Source organism: Coregonus clupeaformis, unplaced genomic scaffold, assembly GCF_020615455.1.
Source record: "Coregonus clupeaformis isolate EN_2021a unplaced genomic scaffold, ASM2061545v1 scaf0057, whole genome shotgun sequence".
Lineage (NCBI taxonomy): Eukaryota > Metazoa > Chordata > Actinopteri > Salmoniformes > Salmonidae > Coregonus > Coregonus clupeaformis.
Window position 1 is genome coordinate 483,787 of NW_025533512.1, and position 15,896 is coordinate 499,682.

The following is a 15,896-nucleotide window of genomic DNA, read 5'->3' on the forward strand; positions in this document are numbered from 1 at the left end:
TCTCTGTCTCTCTAACTCTAACTCTAACTCTAACTCTAACTCTAACTCTAACTCTAACTCTAACTCTAACTCTAACTCTAACTCTCTCTCTCTCTCTCTCTCTCTCTCTCTCTCTCTCTCTCTCTCTCTCTCTCTCTCTCTCTCTCTCTCTCTCTCTCTCTCTCTCTCTCTCTCTCTCTCTCTCTCTCTCTCTGGCTGCTATTAATAGCTTGTTGACGGGACGGGGGACTAACGGGGGTGGGAGAGGAGAGTGGGCCGCTGCTCTACTCCAAACTGCTTCCTTCAGGAGGAATTTACTTCATGGCCCTTCTGGCTTCCCTCCTGGGAGCTGACAGGAAATGTCTCTGGGCCGGAGAGGAAGTCATTGAAACTGTGAGAGATTATAAAACAAGCAAACATGGCAGAGAGTAGTGGACCTCTGGAGCGCAGCACAGCGCTGTGTGTCAGCCCGGTGGTGTCAGGGCCCTCCCTGGTGCTCTGCTCTGCTGCTGCCTACTGTGGGAAACACCACGCCATGAGAACATGTAAACACTTAGACGCCCACTGAACATTTTTACTGCCCCTCTCAGCCCTTTACCTCCACAGCTGTGGGAAGCAGAGGAGAATGTTTAGGAAGACTATATGGATGGAAGTGGGGGGCAATGGATGTGTTAGTGAGCACTTAACTCTAATGGGAGTGCCTGTTATCCCTGAGACTTAGCCTCTTGGCTCACCTCTCTCTCTCTCTCTCTTTCCTTCCTCTCTGTTCTCTCTCTCTCACTCTCTCTCTCTACAGGGTTCGAGGGACACAACTGTGAGACGAACGTGGACGACTGCCCAGGGCATAAGTGTATGAATGGAGGCCTGTGTGTGGATGGAGTCAACACCTATAATTGCCAGTGCCCACCTGAGTGGACAGGTCAGTACTGTGCAGAGGATGTCAATGAGTGCCTTATGCAGCCCAACGCCTGCCACAACGGAGGCACCTGCTTCAACACTATCGGGGGACACACCTGCGTGTGCGTCAACGGCTGGACGGGAGACGACTGCAGCGAGAACATCGACGACTGTGCCACCGCCGTGTGCTTCAACGGAGCCACCTGCCACGACCGCGTGGCATCCTTCTTCTGCGAATGCCCTGTGGGGAAAACCGGTGAGTCCACTGTGTCCCAGTTAGGGTTGTGAAATTCCAGGAACTTTCCCCAAATTACCAAGTTTTCCTGAAATCCCCATCTGGAAAACCAGGGAAATGTAGGGAATTTTGCAGTCCTAGTCCCAGTCAGCAGTATGTTAGTTATGGTCTTGTTTATTTACTCACAGGAGGACAGTGTTACTGACATGGCTCTGTTTGTCCCTGTGTCCCCTCCCTCAGGTCTGCTGTGTCACCTGGACGACGCGTGCGTCAGCAACCCGTGTAACGAGGGCGCCGTGTGTGACACCAACCCCCTGAACGGGCGTGCCATCTGCACCTGTCCCGCCGGCTTTGTGGGCGGAGCCTGCAACCAGGACATGGACGAGTGTTCCATTGGTAAGATGGCATATTATTTAGCATCGCCCTCTGCTTTGTGTTGGTCCTATCTCACCTGGTCCTGCCCTATATGTACTGTGTGTAAGCGGGTGCACTGACCCCTGCTCCCTCTTCCTACAGGTGCCAACCCCTGTGAACACTTTGGGAAGTGTGTAAACACGGAGGGGTCCTTCCAGTGCCAGTGTGGCCGAGGCTACGCCGGCCCCCGCTGTGAGATCGACATCAACGAGTGTCTGTCCATGCCCTGCCAGAACGATGCCACCTGTCTGGACCGCATCGGAGAGTTCACCTGCATCTGCATGCCAGGTAGGACCACACCCCGACCCCGACCACCTGGAGACACCTCACAGCACAGAACTACAGCCAGGGAACTACAGAGAAGTACAGCTAGGGAACTACAGGGAACTACCCAGCGTCGTCCAGGGTAGGGGAGGGAATGGCCGGCAGGGATGTAGCTCAGTTGGTAGAGCATGGCGTTTGCAACGCCAGGGTTGTGGGTTCGATTCCCACGGGGGGCCAGTATGAAAAATAAAAAAAGTAATGTATGCACTCACTAACTGTAATTCACTCTGGATAAGAGCGTCTGCTAAATGACTAAAATGTAAATGTACAGCTAGAGAACTACAGCCAGGGAACTACAGGGAACTACAGCAAGAGAACTACAGCCAGGGAACTACAGAGAAATGCAGCTAGGGAACTTAGCCAGGGAACTACAGAGAAGTACAGCTAGGGAACTACAGGGAACTACAGCAAGAGAACTACAGCCAGAGAACTACAGAGAAATGCAGCTAGGGAACTAAGCCAGGGAACTACAGAGAAGTACAGCTAGGGAACTACAGGGAACTACAGCAAGATAACTACAGCCAAGGAACTACAGAGAAATGCAGCTAGGGAACTACAGGGAACTACAGCTAGGGAATTTAGCAGGGAACTACAGAGAAATACAGCTAGGGAACTACAGCCAGGGAACTACAGCCAGGGATCTACAGCCAGAGAACTACAGAGAAGTACAGCTAGGGAACTACAGCCAGGGAATTACAGCCCAGTCCTGTCACATCTCATCTCTCACTGCTCTCCCATCCCTCTTGTTTACTATAGACCCTCTGAGCCCCAGACACATTGGAGATGATGGCTTTACACTTGACTTTCCCAGAGTAGCTGTAGCCACAGATCTAACCCTCCACCAACCCTCAGCACTAGATCTTGTTATGTAACACGTTCTCACTGCTGCTGCTGGTGGTGGTGGTGGGCTAGAGAGGTGCTCATTACTTTGACACCGGTGGTCCCAGTAAGACAGCCAGCCAGTGTGTTAGTTAGAACGGTACAGAGTCAAGGCTCCCGACCCTCCTTCACAAACACATTGAAACTCTCACGCATGGCACCGTCCTCAGTCCATGCATCCTGGCTGGGGGTTTGGTTTGGGGGACTATGCAAATTAGGGATGGGAGTTGTGGTCTATAGGGCTGGATGGTGAGAGAGAGAGGGAGAGAGAGAAGCGAGGCGAGGGGGAGGAGTGTGCTGTGAATAATAATGAGCAGTGGAGTGGTGGGAATGGAGCCGAACAATAGGGCCTCTCTGTGCTCCACTTTGCACCCCTCATACACACACAGAGAAGAGAAGGGAGAGAGGCTTTTTCCCAGAGCTTCTACCCTCCCCCTTCCCCTCCACCTCCCCGTTCATTTTCCACAGACAGCCCCCTTCCTCTCCTCTCTCCACCCTCCTCATCATCGGCTAGCCTGGTGGAGTTCCATGTGGAGTGGCCGATTTTTCCTGATTCCACGCTGCCTCTGTCTCTTCAGAGCTGCCGCGGCCCACTCCACACTCAGTTTCACCTCAATGGAGGGGTCACTGCAACACTCTATAGCACCATACCACTGATTATAGGACAGTTGTCAATGGGAAAGATGACCCAGGGACAGGGAGTGGTAATACTCTGTGGAACCACGGCAGGGTGTGGTGATCCAGGTCACAGCCTTAGCCCAGGCAGCAGTTCAATTAGGTGTATTTGTGATGGTTTCCCATCCAGGGAGAAAAAGCTAACGTTCCCCCTGTGGTTTGGGGCTCTGACAAGAGCGGTGTTGATTGAAAACCTTCTGTGGCCCCCTGAGACTGTGAGAAAACTATTTCCACTGCTAGAACTCCCCTAGATAGATAGGGAAACATTACGGTCATGTCTCCTGGACATAGAAGGCCCAGATTAATCATTTTTCAGTTTTGCATTTTATGAAAAAGTATGATCTTTGATACTTGTGTTAATAATGTATATGCAGGGGGGTGTATTTCTATAGCAATTCTGTTGATTGTCCTGTTTGAAAATCCAATAAATATATGTGTTAAATATATATATATATATATATATATATATATATATATATATATGTGTATTTACTTTCCAGGCTACATGGGGACCTACTGTGAGGTGGATGTGGATGAGTGTGAGAGCAACCCTTGTGTGAACGACGGTATCTGCCGGGACATGGTCAATGGATTCACATGCACCTGCCAGCCAGGTAAGATCCGATTCATGTTTGAATCTCTCTAAGCTGTTTAGATACAGCACAGAACCTCTCCAGCCTTTCATAATCAAAATGTCTAACCTTGTGCCGGTGTTGGTCAGTGTGAACTGAACAGGTGTGAGATGTGGAGTTAAATGTCCCTGTGAATCAGAGTGCTCCTCCTGCTAGTTGTGTCTGATGGGAGTTTAGAGCAACCAAGCCCAGTCATAAAAGCCATGCAGGCCCCAGAGGCAGCCTGCCTATCCTCTCCACTGAACAAAGACACTATTGTGACCCCCCACAACCCCTCCCCCTTCCTCTCCCCCTCTATGGTGGAATGTGGAAGGGACAGCAGTCCTACTAATGAGATTCTTTTTCAGGTTCGCAATTTACATCTGGGGCAGACATCCCCCCTCACCCCCCATCTAGCTATTGAGCCTGTGTAGCTGATGCAGGCAGGGAGGGGGGGTTCCCTGAGAGAGAAAACAATCCCACTGTCTCTCCCCCTCTAACCTCCTGCCCCAAGCAGCAACACAGACACACAGAGACACACAGACCAGGTCCATCCTCCTCACACTGTTAATCACCACTAGGTATTCCTAAACCAACCGCACCAATCGACTCCTCCAAGGGCCCCTTCCCAATTGATTTCTGTTGCTTTGCCAGCCAAACCGTTTCTCAGACATGGAATAGAAGTTAATTTAAAGCCTACTTTGGTGTTGCCATCTCACCAAATTGAGAACAAGCTATTTCAGACACTGTAGAAGAACGTGTACAAGATTATATGTCTCAGCTAGTTGACCAAGGCATTAACCATACTCAGGATTCTGGTTTGACATTTACATGTTGGGGCAAGAAATCCATTTAAATGGTAGGCATGTGGGAGATAAAACCTTGCTGGGTTAAGCAATTGGTAGACGTGTTGGAAGTTGGAACCATGACTTGACATTAGCAGACATTCCAGAACACAACATAGTCCTTGAGAGTCCAGACATTCTCAAATTCACCAGACATCCCAGAATGTATAATAACAGAACACTGCAGACTGTAGACATTGCAGAACCTAACCCTCTCCAGAACCATGTTTAGGTCCTATTCTCTGGATCACACTCTGGATTTCAAGTCCATGGATCAATGACGATAGACCGTCGTCACCCTGTCCAGACACTTTAGAACCTTACCATCCCACTGTCCAGACGTCCCTAACCTAGCCTGGAGACCTCTGGCCCCTTAAGGAGCGCGGGCTGACCTCACTGTGGACCCATCTACTGGAGCTTTTCTCTGACCCCTCACCTCTGTATTTGCCTGTCCCAGGGTTTACTGGCACCATGTGTCAGATCGACATTGATGAGTGCGCCAGCACGCCCTGCCAGAACGGAGCCAAGTGTTACGACCGGCCCAACGGATACGAGTGCCGCTGTGCTGAAGGTAAGGAGCAATAATAATGTACATTTATTTTTGTCCATGTGTTTGTGTGTGTCAGTGTGTACATACATGAGTGCTCCTAGACTGACAATCACCCCCTACAGCAGGCACATCTGTCCCCTCACCTCTAAAGGGGTTATAGATGGTGATGGTCTCATTGAGAGTGAGTGGGATGGTGGGGTCAGATGACTCCCTGGTTGTGTGTCTGTTGTGGCCTCAGACTGCTGGTTGGACTCGACCTGGGAGACTGTTGCTGGAGATGGGCTGGAGATGAACTGGGACTGAGGCTGAGCTTGGGTTGAGTCTGGACTGAGGCCCCTAATCCCCCCTCTTCTCCCCAGCCGGTCCCTCGGACCCCAGAATCACACACAGGGTCACCCAGGGCCAGCAGCTGCTGGGGGGGTGGGGGGTGGTTAGGGCTGGTCATCACCCCGACATCTGTTCCTCTGTACCCCACAATACATACCCCCACACACCCTAACACACTGCACTGGCCTTATGGCATATCTTAGCTCAGCATTCACATTCACATTAGCATCTATGTGTAAGAATGTGAACAGCTCAGCTACAGTTTTTAGCTGGTTTCTTGAGCAAGTGTGTTTGTGTTAGTTCGTCTAGCGTGTGTGTGTGTGTGTGTGTTTGTGTGTGTGTTTGTCGGAAGCTGTGTCTATGTGTGTGTGTATGGGGGAGCCTGTTGCATTGTTTAGCGGTGGCCAGCTGCTTGGTATTCCCTGTGTCCCCCCACCCCCCTTCCTCTGTTGTTGAGTGAAGTGGCCCTGTTAGACGTGGCACGGCCCATTGTCCCCGGCGGGAACAAAGCCAGGCCTGTGAGCCTTGTCAAGGGCCCTACTCCTTCTACACCGCAAGGACCTGTCCCCTGGCCCACAGCACGACGGGGCCTGCCTAGCACCCGGCACAGCAGCACTCAGCTCTCTCTGCACCACCACACCACAACGCTCTGCTCTGCACACTAACGAACCAACTAACACTGCTCAGTCTCACACACACAACACCGTCGGCAGGGAAACCACGGGGCCCAGAACTCCAAACTGTAGAAGCTTTCATAGAGAGAGAAAGAGTGGGAAATAAGGGGAGGTAATAGAAAGGAATAAAGAGGGAAGTGGAGAAAGGGAAATGAAAGGGAAATGGAGATGGAGAGAAGTGAATGGGAGAGGGGAAATGGTTGGAGGGGTTTGGATGAGGAGAGGTTGCTGGGTGGCAGGCAGATTTAAAGAAAAAAACAGTGTCTAAAAGATGAAGAGTGTGATGCAAAGAACCCACAAGAGGCCTGTTCTAATTCCTGTTGTCTCTTTCTCCAGGGTACGAGGGCACACTGTGCGAGAGCAACACCAACAACTGCCAGCCCGACCCGTGCCACCACGGCACCTGCGTGGACGGCATCGCCAGCTACACGTGTAACTGCGAGGCGGGCTACACGGGCTACCGCTGCGAGAACCAGCTGAACGAGTGCCATAGTAACCCCTGCCAGAACGGGGGCAAGTGTGTAGACCTGGTCAACAAGTACATCTGCCAGTGTCAGCACGGCACCTCAGGTGAGAGAGCAGTACCAATAGAGATTTATAACACTAAATATCTTCAACTTTATTCTGTTTATGGACACAGAATTTCTGCTGGGGTCTCTGTCATAGTACTGCTGTTTATTTGGTGTTCTCTCTTGTCCACACAGGTACCAACTGTGAGATTAACTTTGATGACTGCGCCAGCAAACCATGTGACTATGGAATCTGCAAGGACGGCATCAACCGCTACGACTGCGTGTGCAAACCAGGCTTCACCGGCCCTCTGTGCAACGTGGAGATGGACGAGTGCTCGTCCGGCCCCTGCAGGAACGGGGGGACGTGTGTGGACAAGGAGAACGGCTTCCACTGCCAGTGTCCCGAGGGCTTCCAGCCTCCCTACTGCTACTCCCAGGTGGACGAGTGTGGCAGCAACCCCTGTGTGCACGGCGCCTGCAGAGACGACATCAACGGCTACCGCTGTGACTGTGAGCCCGGCTGGGTGGGGAAGAACTGTGACCTAGACCGTAATGACTGTCTGCCCAGCCCCTGTCAGAACGCTGGCACCTGCATCGACCAGCTGAACGGATTCACCTGCAAGTGTCGCCAGGGCTTCAGAGGTGAGCCTGCTGCCCTATCCCAAACCCTATCCCTAACTCTGACTCTAGACACACAGAGGCACTACAGCAGCCTAACAAGCCTACACCAGGCACCCGTGATGTATACACTCTCACAGCATACAAACACATGGTAGATAAACACAATCACTGTTTGAAAATAAACTTGGAGATGCATGTATACACCAAAACATTTGAACATCTACAGACCGTGTAAACTGCTGTACGTTGTTCTCATGCCAACTGATGTTTCACACAACTCAAGAGGCCTTGTTTGGTTTGGGGCCCATCCATGAAGGGTCCCATCTAATATACTGGCTCATATCGCCCCCTAGTGGATATCTAAAAGAACTGCAGAGAGTGACAGCCAGTTAACATTTACATTTTTACATTTTAGTCATTTAGCAGACGCTCTTATCCAGAGCGACTTACAGTTAGTGAGTGCATACATTTTTCATACTGGTCCCCCGTTTACTAGTCTTAACTCCATGTTAAATTAACTTACTCAATGACTCTACTCTGTATCGTAATCTAACACATCTCCCTTTTGTCGCTCTCTCCTGCGTTGCCTAGGTAACCTGTGCCAGGTAAACATCAACGAGTGTTCGTCCAGTCCGTGTCTGAACCAGGGCACGTGTGTGGACGGCGTGGCCAGTTTCACCTGTCTGTGTGAGCTGCCCTACAGCGGGCCCACCTGTGCCGACGTGCTCACCCCCTGCTCCCCCAACCCCTGTGCCAACCATGCCTTGTGCACCCACACACCTGACTACCTGGGCTACCAGTGCAACTGCCAGCAAGGATGGCAAGGTCAGCTGTGCAACATTGACGTGAACGAGTGCATCGCCAACCCGTGTAAGAACCGTGGTACCTGCACCAACACACAGGGAGGGTTTGTGTGCTCCTGCCGCGGCGGCTTCACCGGGCCCAGCTGTGAGACGGACATCAACGACTGTGCCCCTAGTGAGTGACCAATGAGAGACTAGCAACGTTCTATTACTGTACTTCATTATCCATAGGACCACTGTCTCTGCTGCTGCTGTACAATACCGGCCTCCATATCTGCTACTACTTCCTCCAACTCCATATCATCCTCCTCTCCCTCCATCCCTAACCCCCCTCTCTCTCTCCGTCTTCCTGCAGACCCGTGTCTGAGTGGGGGTTCCTGTACGGACGGTGTGAACTCGTTCCGCTGCAGCTGTCTGCCAGGCTTCACGGGGCCGCGCTGTGCCGTGGAGGTGAACGAGTGTCAGAGCGCCCCCTGTAAGAACGGAGGCACCTGCACAGACTACGTCAACAGCTACACCTGCACCTGCAGACCTGGCTTCACTGGCATTAACTGTGAGACAAACATCCCTGACTGCACTGAAAGGTGAGTCTGATAGTCCGCTTCAGGGGGAGAGTGGTGTGTGTGTGTGTGTGTGTGTGTGCACATGTGCCCTTTGTGACCTTTGAAACAGTGTGTGTTCTGATGTGTGCAGAATGGATCAACAGTGATGATATAACTATCTTTTACCCTACACCCACAGCTCATGCTTCAACGGCGGTACCTGTACAGACAAGATCAACGGCTACTCCTGTACCTGCCGCTCAGGCTTCACAGGCTCCCACTGCCAGTATGAGGTGAATGAGTGTGACTCCCAGCCATGCCTCAACGGAGGGGTCTGCCAGGACGCTCTGGAGTCCTTCCGCTGCTCCTGCCCCAAGGGATACACAGGCAACCGCTGCCAGGTACACACAAACAGCATTTCTATTCTATACTATTCTATTCTATAGTAATCCAGAAAGCATTAACACAAACACATGTTCAGATACTGTGGTGTTAAGCTGGTCCTCTTCTCTGTCTCTCCAGATGCCAGTGGACTGGTGCAGACGATCGTCTCCCTGTCAGAACGGAGGGCGCTGTCATCAGAAGGACGCCTCCTTCTCCTGTGAGTGTCTGGGAGGCTGGTCTGGACGCTACTGTGACATCCCTGGGGTTTCCTGTGAGGTGGCCGCGCTCAAGAGAGGTACGGACGCATGCCCTGTTCTTGCTATTTGTGTGTGTTTACTGTAAGTGTTTAGCGCAGCGGTGTCCAACTCATTTTGCCCCGGGGGCCGCATTCGGTCTTCAACGAGGTCCAGAGGGTCGTACAAAAAATGTGTTATATTTCCTCGGCATCAAAATTAGCAAAGAATAGTCCTCTATCCATAGTTTTGGGATTTGTTGATGCTCCCTGACAGTCTAGCTTTCATTTCGGTGATTATTAGCGAGCTGGACACAGTCAAGAAACTGTATGAATGTAGGTCCATTATCATTTCTACACAGTTTCAATTTGGTTTTAGTCATTTTAAAGTAAATTGAGTTCGTACATATCTTTTTTTACTCTAAACACCCGCGGGCCGTATGTTTAACACCCCTGGTTTAGCGCATGCATGCAGTATGTGTTTATATGTATACCGTGGTATAACTGTCCCCGGTCTCTTGTCTGCTCCCAGGCCTCCAGACAGACGAGCTGTGTCACCACGGAGGTCACTGTGTCAACACAGGCAACACCCACTACTGTAAGTGTCCAACAGACTACACAGACAGCTACTGTGAGAGCCAGGTGGACCACTGTGAGGACAAACCCTGTCGCAACGGCGCCACCTGCAGGGCCTACGTGGGAGGATACCAGTGTGACGTGAGTCGGATAAGTCAAGTCTGAATTCTGTATAAACTGCAGTTAATGCCTTAATGTTGTTGTAATATAGTTCTAGATATGATGTTAATGGTATGTGTCTATGGGCCTACAGTGTATGCCAGGCTACACCGGAGAGAACTGTGAGATGGAGGTCAACGAGTGCCAGTCTCACCCGTGCCAGAACGGTGGCACCTGCATTGACCTGGTGGGACACTACATCTGCTCCTGCCCACCTGGCACCTTGGGTATGTCCTCACCTATGTCCTCTTCCATACTCACAACATGTCCTCTTCCATACTCACAACATGTCCTCTTCCATACTCACATGTCCTCTTCCATACTCACAACATGTCCTCTTCCATACTCACAACATGTCCTCTTCCATACTCACAACATGTCCTCTTCCATACTCACAACATGTCCTCTTCAAGAAGAACGATTTCCATAATAATCCTGTTTACATGGACACAACTGAAATCAGGCTGCTTGATGGGACTTTGATGAATGCAGAAAATTGCCAATCAAAATAAACTGTCTACCACAGCGACCATGTTCTTTTTGGGAAGCTTATTTGATGTGGTCCTCTGTAGCTCAGCTGGTAGAGCACGGCGCTTGTAACGCCAGAGTAGTGGGTTCGATCCCCGGGACCACCCATACGTATAAAATGTATGCACACATGACTGTAAGTCGCTTTGGATAAAAGCGTCTGCTAAATGGCATATTATTATTATTATTATAGGGTTCCCTATCTGAGTTCGGACATATAAAGTTTGTATGTGAAAGCTACTTCGGTTTTTCCAGACTCACTTCACTCGCGCATAAGGGAGGCTGTGCTGCTGGTGCTGCCTGGCACATGGCAGATCAAATACACTGCTGGAACTCAGATTAACATGTCCTAATAATTAGAAAGATTGCTCAGAAAACCAGGTGTTTTAATCGGCGTATGCTTACTACCATTATAACCTTACGCTGATTAAGATAAGCAGAGTAAGGTGTTTACATGATTAATGCCATACTCTGCCTACTGCCATAATCAGTTTAATATTGCATTATTAGTGTGCATGTAAACGTACTCAATATTGATACCCGGCCATTTCGCCTTTAGGTGTTCTATGTGAGATCAACGAGGATGACTGTGCTCCTCCTCTGAGGCTGCGCGGGACTTCTCCTAAGTGTCTGAACAACGGTACCTGTGTGGACAGGGTGGGGGGCTACCGCTGTAACTGTCCTCCTGGCTTCACTGGAGAGAGGTGTGAGGGGGACATCAACGAGTGTCACTCCAACCCCTGCAGCCCCACCAACAGTCTGGACTGCATCCAGCTCCCCAACGACTACCAGTGTGTCTGCAAGCCCGGCTTCACAGGTAAGGAGGGTGTGCGTGTGAACAACTGTGAGAGGAGCATGTCGTGCCGGGAGTTGTCTTGCTATAATGGAGGTAGCTGTGCTCTGACCACGCGGGGCGCCCGCTGTACCTGCCTGACTGGCTACGCCGGGCCCCAGTGCCAGCACCGTAGTAACGAGGGCTGCTCCTCCCAGCCGTGCCGCAACGGAGGCCTCTGCACCGAGGAGACCAGCTTCCCCTTCTTCCACTGCCAGTGTGTCCAAGGCTGGACGGGCAAGCGCTGCGAGCAGGGCAGCACTAGGCTGGCAGAGCCCCCTCCGCCGCCCACCTGCCCCCTGCCCGACTGCCACGGCAAGGCCAACGACGGTGTCTGCGACAAGGAGTGCAACACATTCCTCTGCCGCTGGGACGGGGCCGACTGCTCGCTGGCGGTGAACCCGTGGGCGCGCTGCACCGACCCGCGCTGCTGGCGTGTCTTCAACAACAGCCAGTGTGACGAGGCGTGCAACAACGCTGACTGCCTCTACGACAACTTTGATTGCAAGAACAAGGAGAAAATCTGCAAGTAAGTACTCCACCTCCATCATTCTGTTCTGGACTCTCATTCCTTCACCTGACCCTCTACTATATGTAACCCTCTAAGCTGATCTCTCTAACTCTCTCTGTCGCCACCAGTCCCATCTACAAGACGTACTGTATCGACCACTACGCTGACGGTCGCTGTGACCAGGGCTGTAACTCAGAGGAGTGTGGCTGGGACGGTCTGGACTGTGCAGGGAAGGTTCCAGAGGACCTGGCTGACGGGGTGCTGGTCCTGGTGGTCCTGCTACCCCCGGAGGAGCTAGTACGTACGGGCACCGCCTTCCTGCAGAAGCTCAGCGCCATCCTGAGAACCACCCTGCGCTTCCGCCTGGACCAAAACGGAGAGGCCATGATCCGGCCCTACATCCGGCGAGAGGCGCGCCTCAAACGAGAGCTGCAGCCCCACCAGGAGGTCATTGGGTCCATAGTGTACCTGGAGATAGACAACCGTCTGTGTTCCCAGAGCTCTGATGACTGTTTCCCGTCGGCAAACAGTGCAGCAGACTACCTGGGAGCCCTGTCAGCCGTGGAGATGCTCAGCTTCCCATACCCCCTCAAAGAAGTCCGCAGTGAGTAGAAACACACAGACACTATACCAGGATACAGCATCTAAAGATAACATGAGATAACATTAAAAACATTGATATATATGTCATTTCTTCATCAAATACTGTAACCACAGCTCATATACTAAAGTCCTTGTTATAACATGTAGGTGAGAAGTTCCCAGACATTATAGACATGCCAGAGTGGGGCAAGCTGATGCTGGTGGGCGTGGCAGCCCTGTTCCTATTGGTCATCCTGGTGGTGGGCGTGCTGATCGCCCGCAGGAAGAGAGAACACAGCACCCTGTGGTTCCCCGAGGGCTTCTTCCCCAAGAAGGAACCCAGCAGCAACAAGAACCGCAGGGAACCCTTAGGCCAGGACGCACTGGGCATGAAGTGAGTAGTCACACTGTTGTGTCCTCAGTACACTTACAGCACTCCTATGGTGATTCCAAATCAATGTATCTGCTCCACTATGGTATTGTGACTGTGTTTTACCTGTCTCTCTCCAGACACATGCCCAAGACGGTGGAGGAGTCTCTGCTTGGCGACCACAGTGACTCGTGGATTGACACAGACTGCCCTGAGGCCAAGAGACTGAAGGTTGAGGAGCCCAGCATCCTGTCAGACAGTGAAGACACTGTAGACTGTAGACAGTGGACCCAGCACCACCTAGCGGCTGCAGACATCCGCATGCCCCCCTCCATGGCCCTCACCCCGCCCCAGGGAGAGTTCGACCAGGACTGCATGGACGTCAACGTCCGAGGACCTGGTCAGTATTGAAATAAATCACATGGAATGTTGTTGTGTCATGTGCAGGGGGATGCGTCTGGATTGGAATCCTTGAGACAGTAGTATATCATTTTTTTAAAACTCCTCCTGATTCATATTCCCACTGTTTATTGTTAGTTGCTACATTTGATCTTTTTGATATGTTCCTGTCTGTTATGTATTGGTTGACACATTGACTGACCCTGTGCCTCTCCCTTCCTTCTCTCCACCAGACGGTTTCACCCCTCTGATGCTGGCGTCGTTCTGCGGAGGCGGTCTGGAGCCCGAGCTCCCCGAGGAGGAGGAGTCAGAGGAGTGTTCTGCCAACATCATCTCTGACCTCATCTACCAGGGCGCCACATTGGCCGCCCAGACGGACCGCACCGGAGAGACCGCCCTTCATCTGGCTGCCCGCTACGCCCGCGCTGACGCTGCCAAGCGGCTGTTGGACGCCGGGGCCGACGCCAATGCACAGGACAACACAGGCCGCACGCCGCTACACGCTGCCGTGGCCGCCGACGCCCAGGGGGTGTTCCAGGTAAATACACACACACTTTTCAAATGCTTAATGTTGAAGTTATATCTTCACATTTACTCAATGTATACCTCATAATTACACATGTAAGACTTGACTTTGCTACTACTTACACTAGTCCACTTGCTGAGTTGACTGTTGTCTCATCTGCCAGACTGACATGTTATTTCTCCCTGTCTGTCCTGGTTAGATTCTGATCAGGACCCGGGCCACAGACCTGGACTCTCGTATGTACGACGGCTCCACCGCCCTGATCCTGGCTGCCCGCCTGGCTGTAGAGGGCATGGTGGAGGAACTCATCACCTGCCATGCAGACATCAACGCTGTCGACGAACTGGGTATGTGATTGGCCAAACTAGTGTGTGCAGTGCAGCATAATGTGTGTGTGTGTGTGTTGAAGAGAGAGTTCATGCAGTTGAATGGTGATACTGTGTTTAGTGGTAAGAGGTAGGAGGAGTAACAACAGTGTGTGTTCCTCTCATCCAAGGTAAATCTGCTCTGCACTGGGCAGCTGCTGTCAACAACATGGAGGCCACCATGGCCCTGCTGAAGAACGGAGCCAACAAAGACATGCAGGACCTCAAGGTACACACAGCCCTCCACCTATATCTACAGCTGTCAGCTACCCACAGTGATACAATCTTGAATATATAGAGAGATATTGGGGAGCAAACGTCTAATTTTCTCTTTCTCTCTCTCTCTCTCTGTATATTAGGAGGAGACCCCTCTCTTCCTGGCGGCGCGTGAGGGTAGTTGTGAGGCAGTCAAGATCCTCCTGGCCCACTTCGCCAACAGGGAGATAACTGACCATATGGACCGTCTGCCTCGGGACATCGCCCAGGAGCGAATGCACCATGACATTGTTCAGCTGCTGGATGAGTACAACACAGTGAGGAGCCCCCAGGGCCACGGAGGGGCCCCACACCACCTGGCCGGGGGACACACCTTGTCCCCCCTCATGTGTCCCCCCAGCGCCTTCATGCCCGGCCTGAAGAACACCCCCCAGGGGAAGAAGAGTCGCCGCCCCGGGGCCAAGGGTTCAGGTCTGGGAGGGCAGCATGCCCAGAACCTCAAGGATTCAGCTAAGGCCCGCAACAAGAAGCTGACCCTGGACATGCAGAGCGCCCTGCTGGAGAGCTCTGTCACCCTGTCCCCCGTCGACTCCCTGGACTCCCCCCGCGGAGGGGCCAACAATGCCGGCTACATCACCAACCCCTGCTCCCCGGTGGCCATGCCCTCCTCTGGGCTCTTCCACTCCTCCATGTCAGTGCCCAGCACTCCCATGGTGCACAGCAGCATGATGGACGGCTCTGGCCCCTTCGCTGTGTCTCTGGCCCAGCTCAACGACCTGGGAGATGGAGGCATGTCCATGCAGGGCCGCGTGTCCATGGCCAGCCAGGTCAACCAGGGCCCCCACGGCTACGTGCTCAACGCCGGCCAGCTGGGGCTCAACATGGGCCTGGTGAGCCCTGTCAGCGTGCCCTTCGACTGGCACAGCCGCATGCCCCCCTCCTCCCAGTGCGGGGGACAGGTGGTGAACCTGGTCCACAGCAGCCAGGCGGGCATGCACCCTCAGAGCCCCATGCAGCAGCAGCAGAACAGCCTCATGATGCAGCAGCACCAGCAGCACCAGCAGCACCTGTACCGCAGCGCCCAGCAGGCCATGCTGCAGCCCACGCCTGTCATCTCCAGCACGCCCATCTCCCTCAGCCCTGTCAAGCTGCCCTCCATCGCAGAGCAGCAGCAGCAGCTCCACAACCACTCCATGGCCAGCCAGCAGAGCCTCCGCATGGGCACCTCCTCCCCACCCACCCCCCAGACGACACAGCCCCCTCCAGCCTTCTTCCAGCAGCAGCCCCCCGGGCAGCAGCAGCCTCCTCAGCCCCAGCCAGCCCCTCAG

The 15,896-nt window shown here is 52.7% G+C and overlaps 1 protein-coding gene across 1 annotated transcript in view; it reads left to right on the forward strand.

Moving 5' to 3' along the window:
• Window positions 1-15,896, forward strand: part of LOC121569060 (neurogenic locus notch homolog protein 2-like) — a 36,723-nt gene that overhangs the window by 17,911 nt on the left and 2,916 nt on the right. Inside the window, 21 exon segments of the mRNA XM_041879680.2 lie at window positions 776-1,132; window positions 1,352-1,507; window positions 1,628-1,813; window positions 3,904-4,017; window positions 5,317-5,430; window positions 6,747-6,980; window positions 7,115-7,564; window positions 8,135-8,521; window positions 8,702-8,930; window positions 9,088-9,289; window positions 9,411-9,567; window positions 10,037-10,221; window positions 10,334-10,466; window positions 11,327-12,128; window positions 12,239-12,714; window positions 12,861-13,086; window positions 13,203-13,462; window positions 13,695-13,999; window positions 14,187-14,334; window positions 14,484-14,581; window positions 14,712-15,896. Of these exon segments, the coding sequence (XP_041735614.2) occupies window positions 776-1,132; window positions 1,352-1,507; window positions 1,628-1,813; window positions 3,904-4,017; window positions 5,317-5,430; window positions 6,747-6,980; window positions 7,115-7,564; window positions 8,135-8,521; window positions 8,702-8,930; window positions 9,088-9,289; window positions 9,411-9,567; window positions 10,037-10,221; window positions 10,334-10,466; window positions 11,327-12,128; window positions 12,239-12,714; window positions 12,861-13,086; window positions 13,203-13,462; window positions 13,695-13,999; window positions 14,187-14,334; window positions 14,484-14,581; window positions 14,712-15,896 (6,404 nt within the window).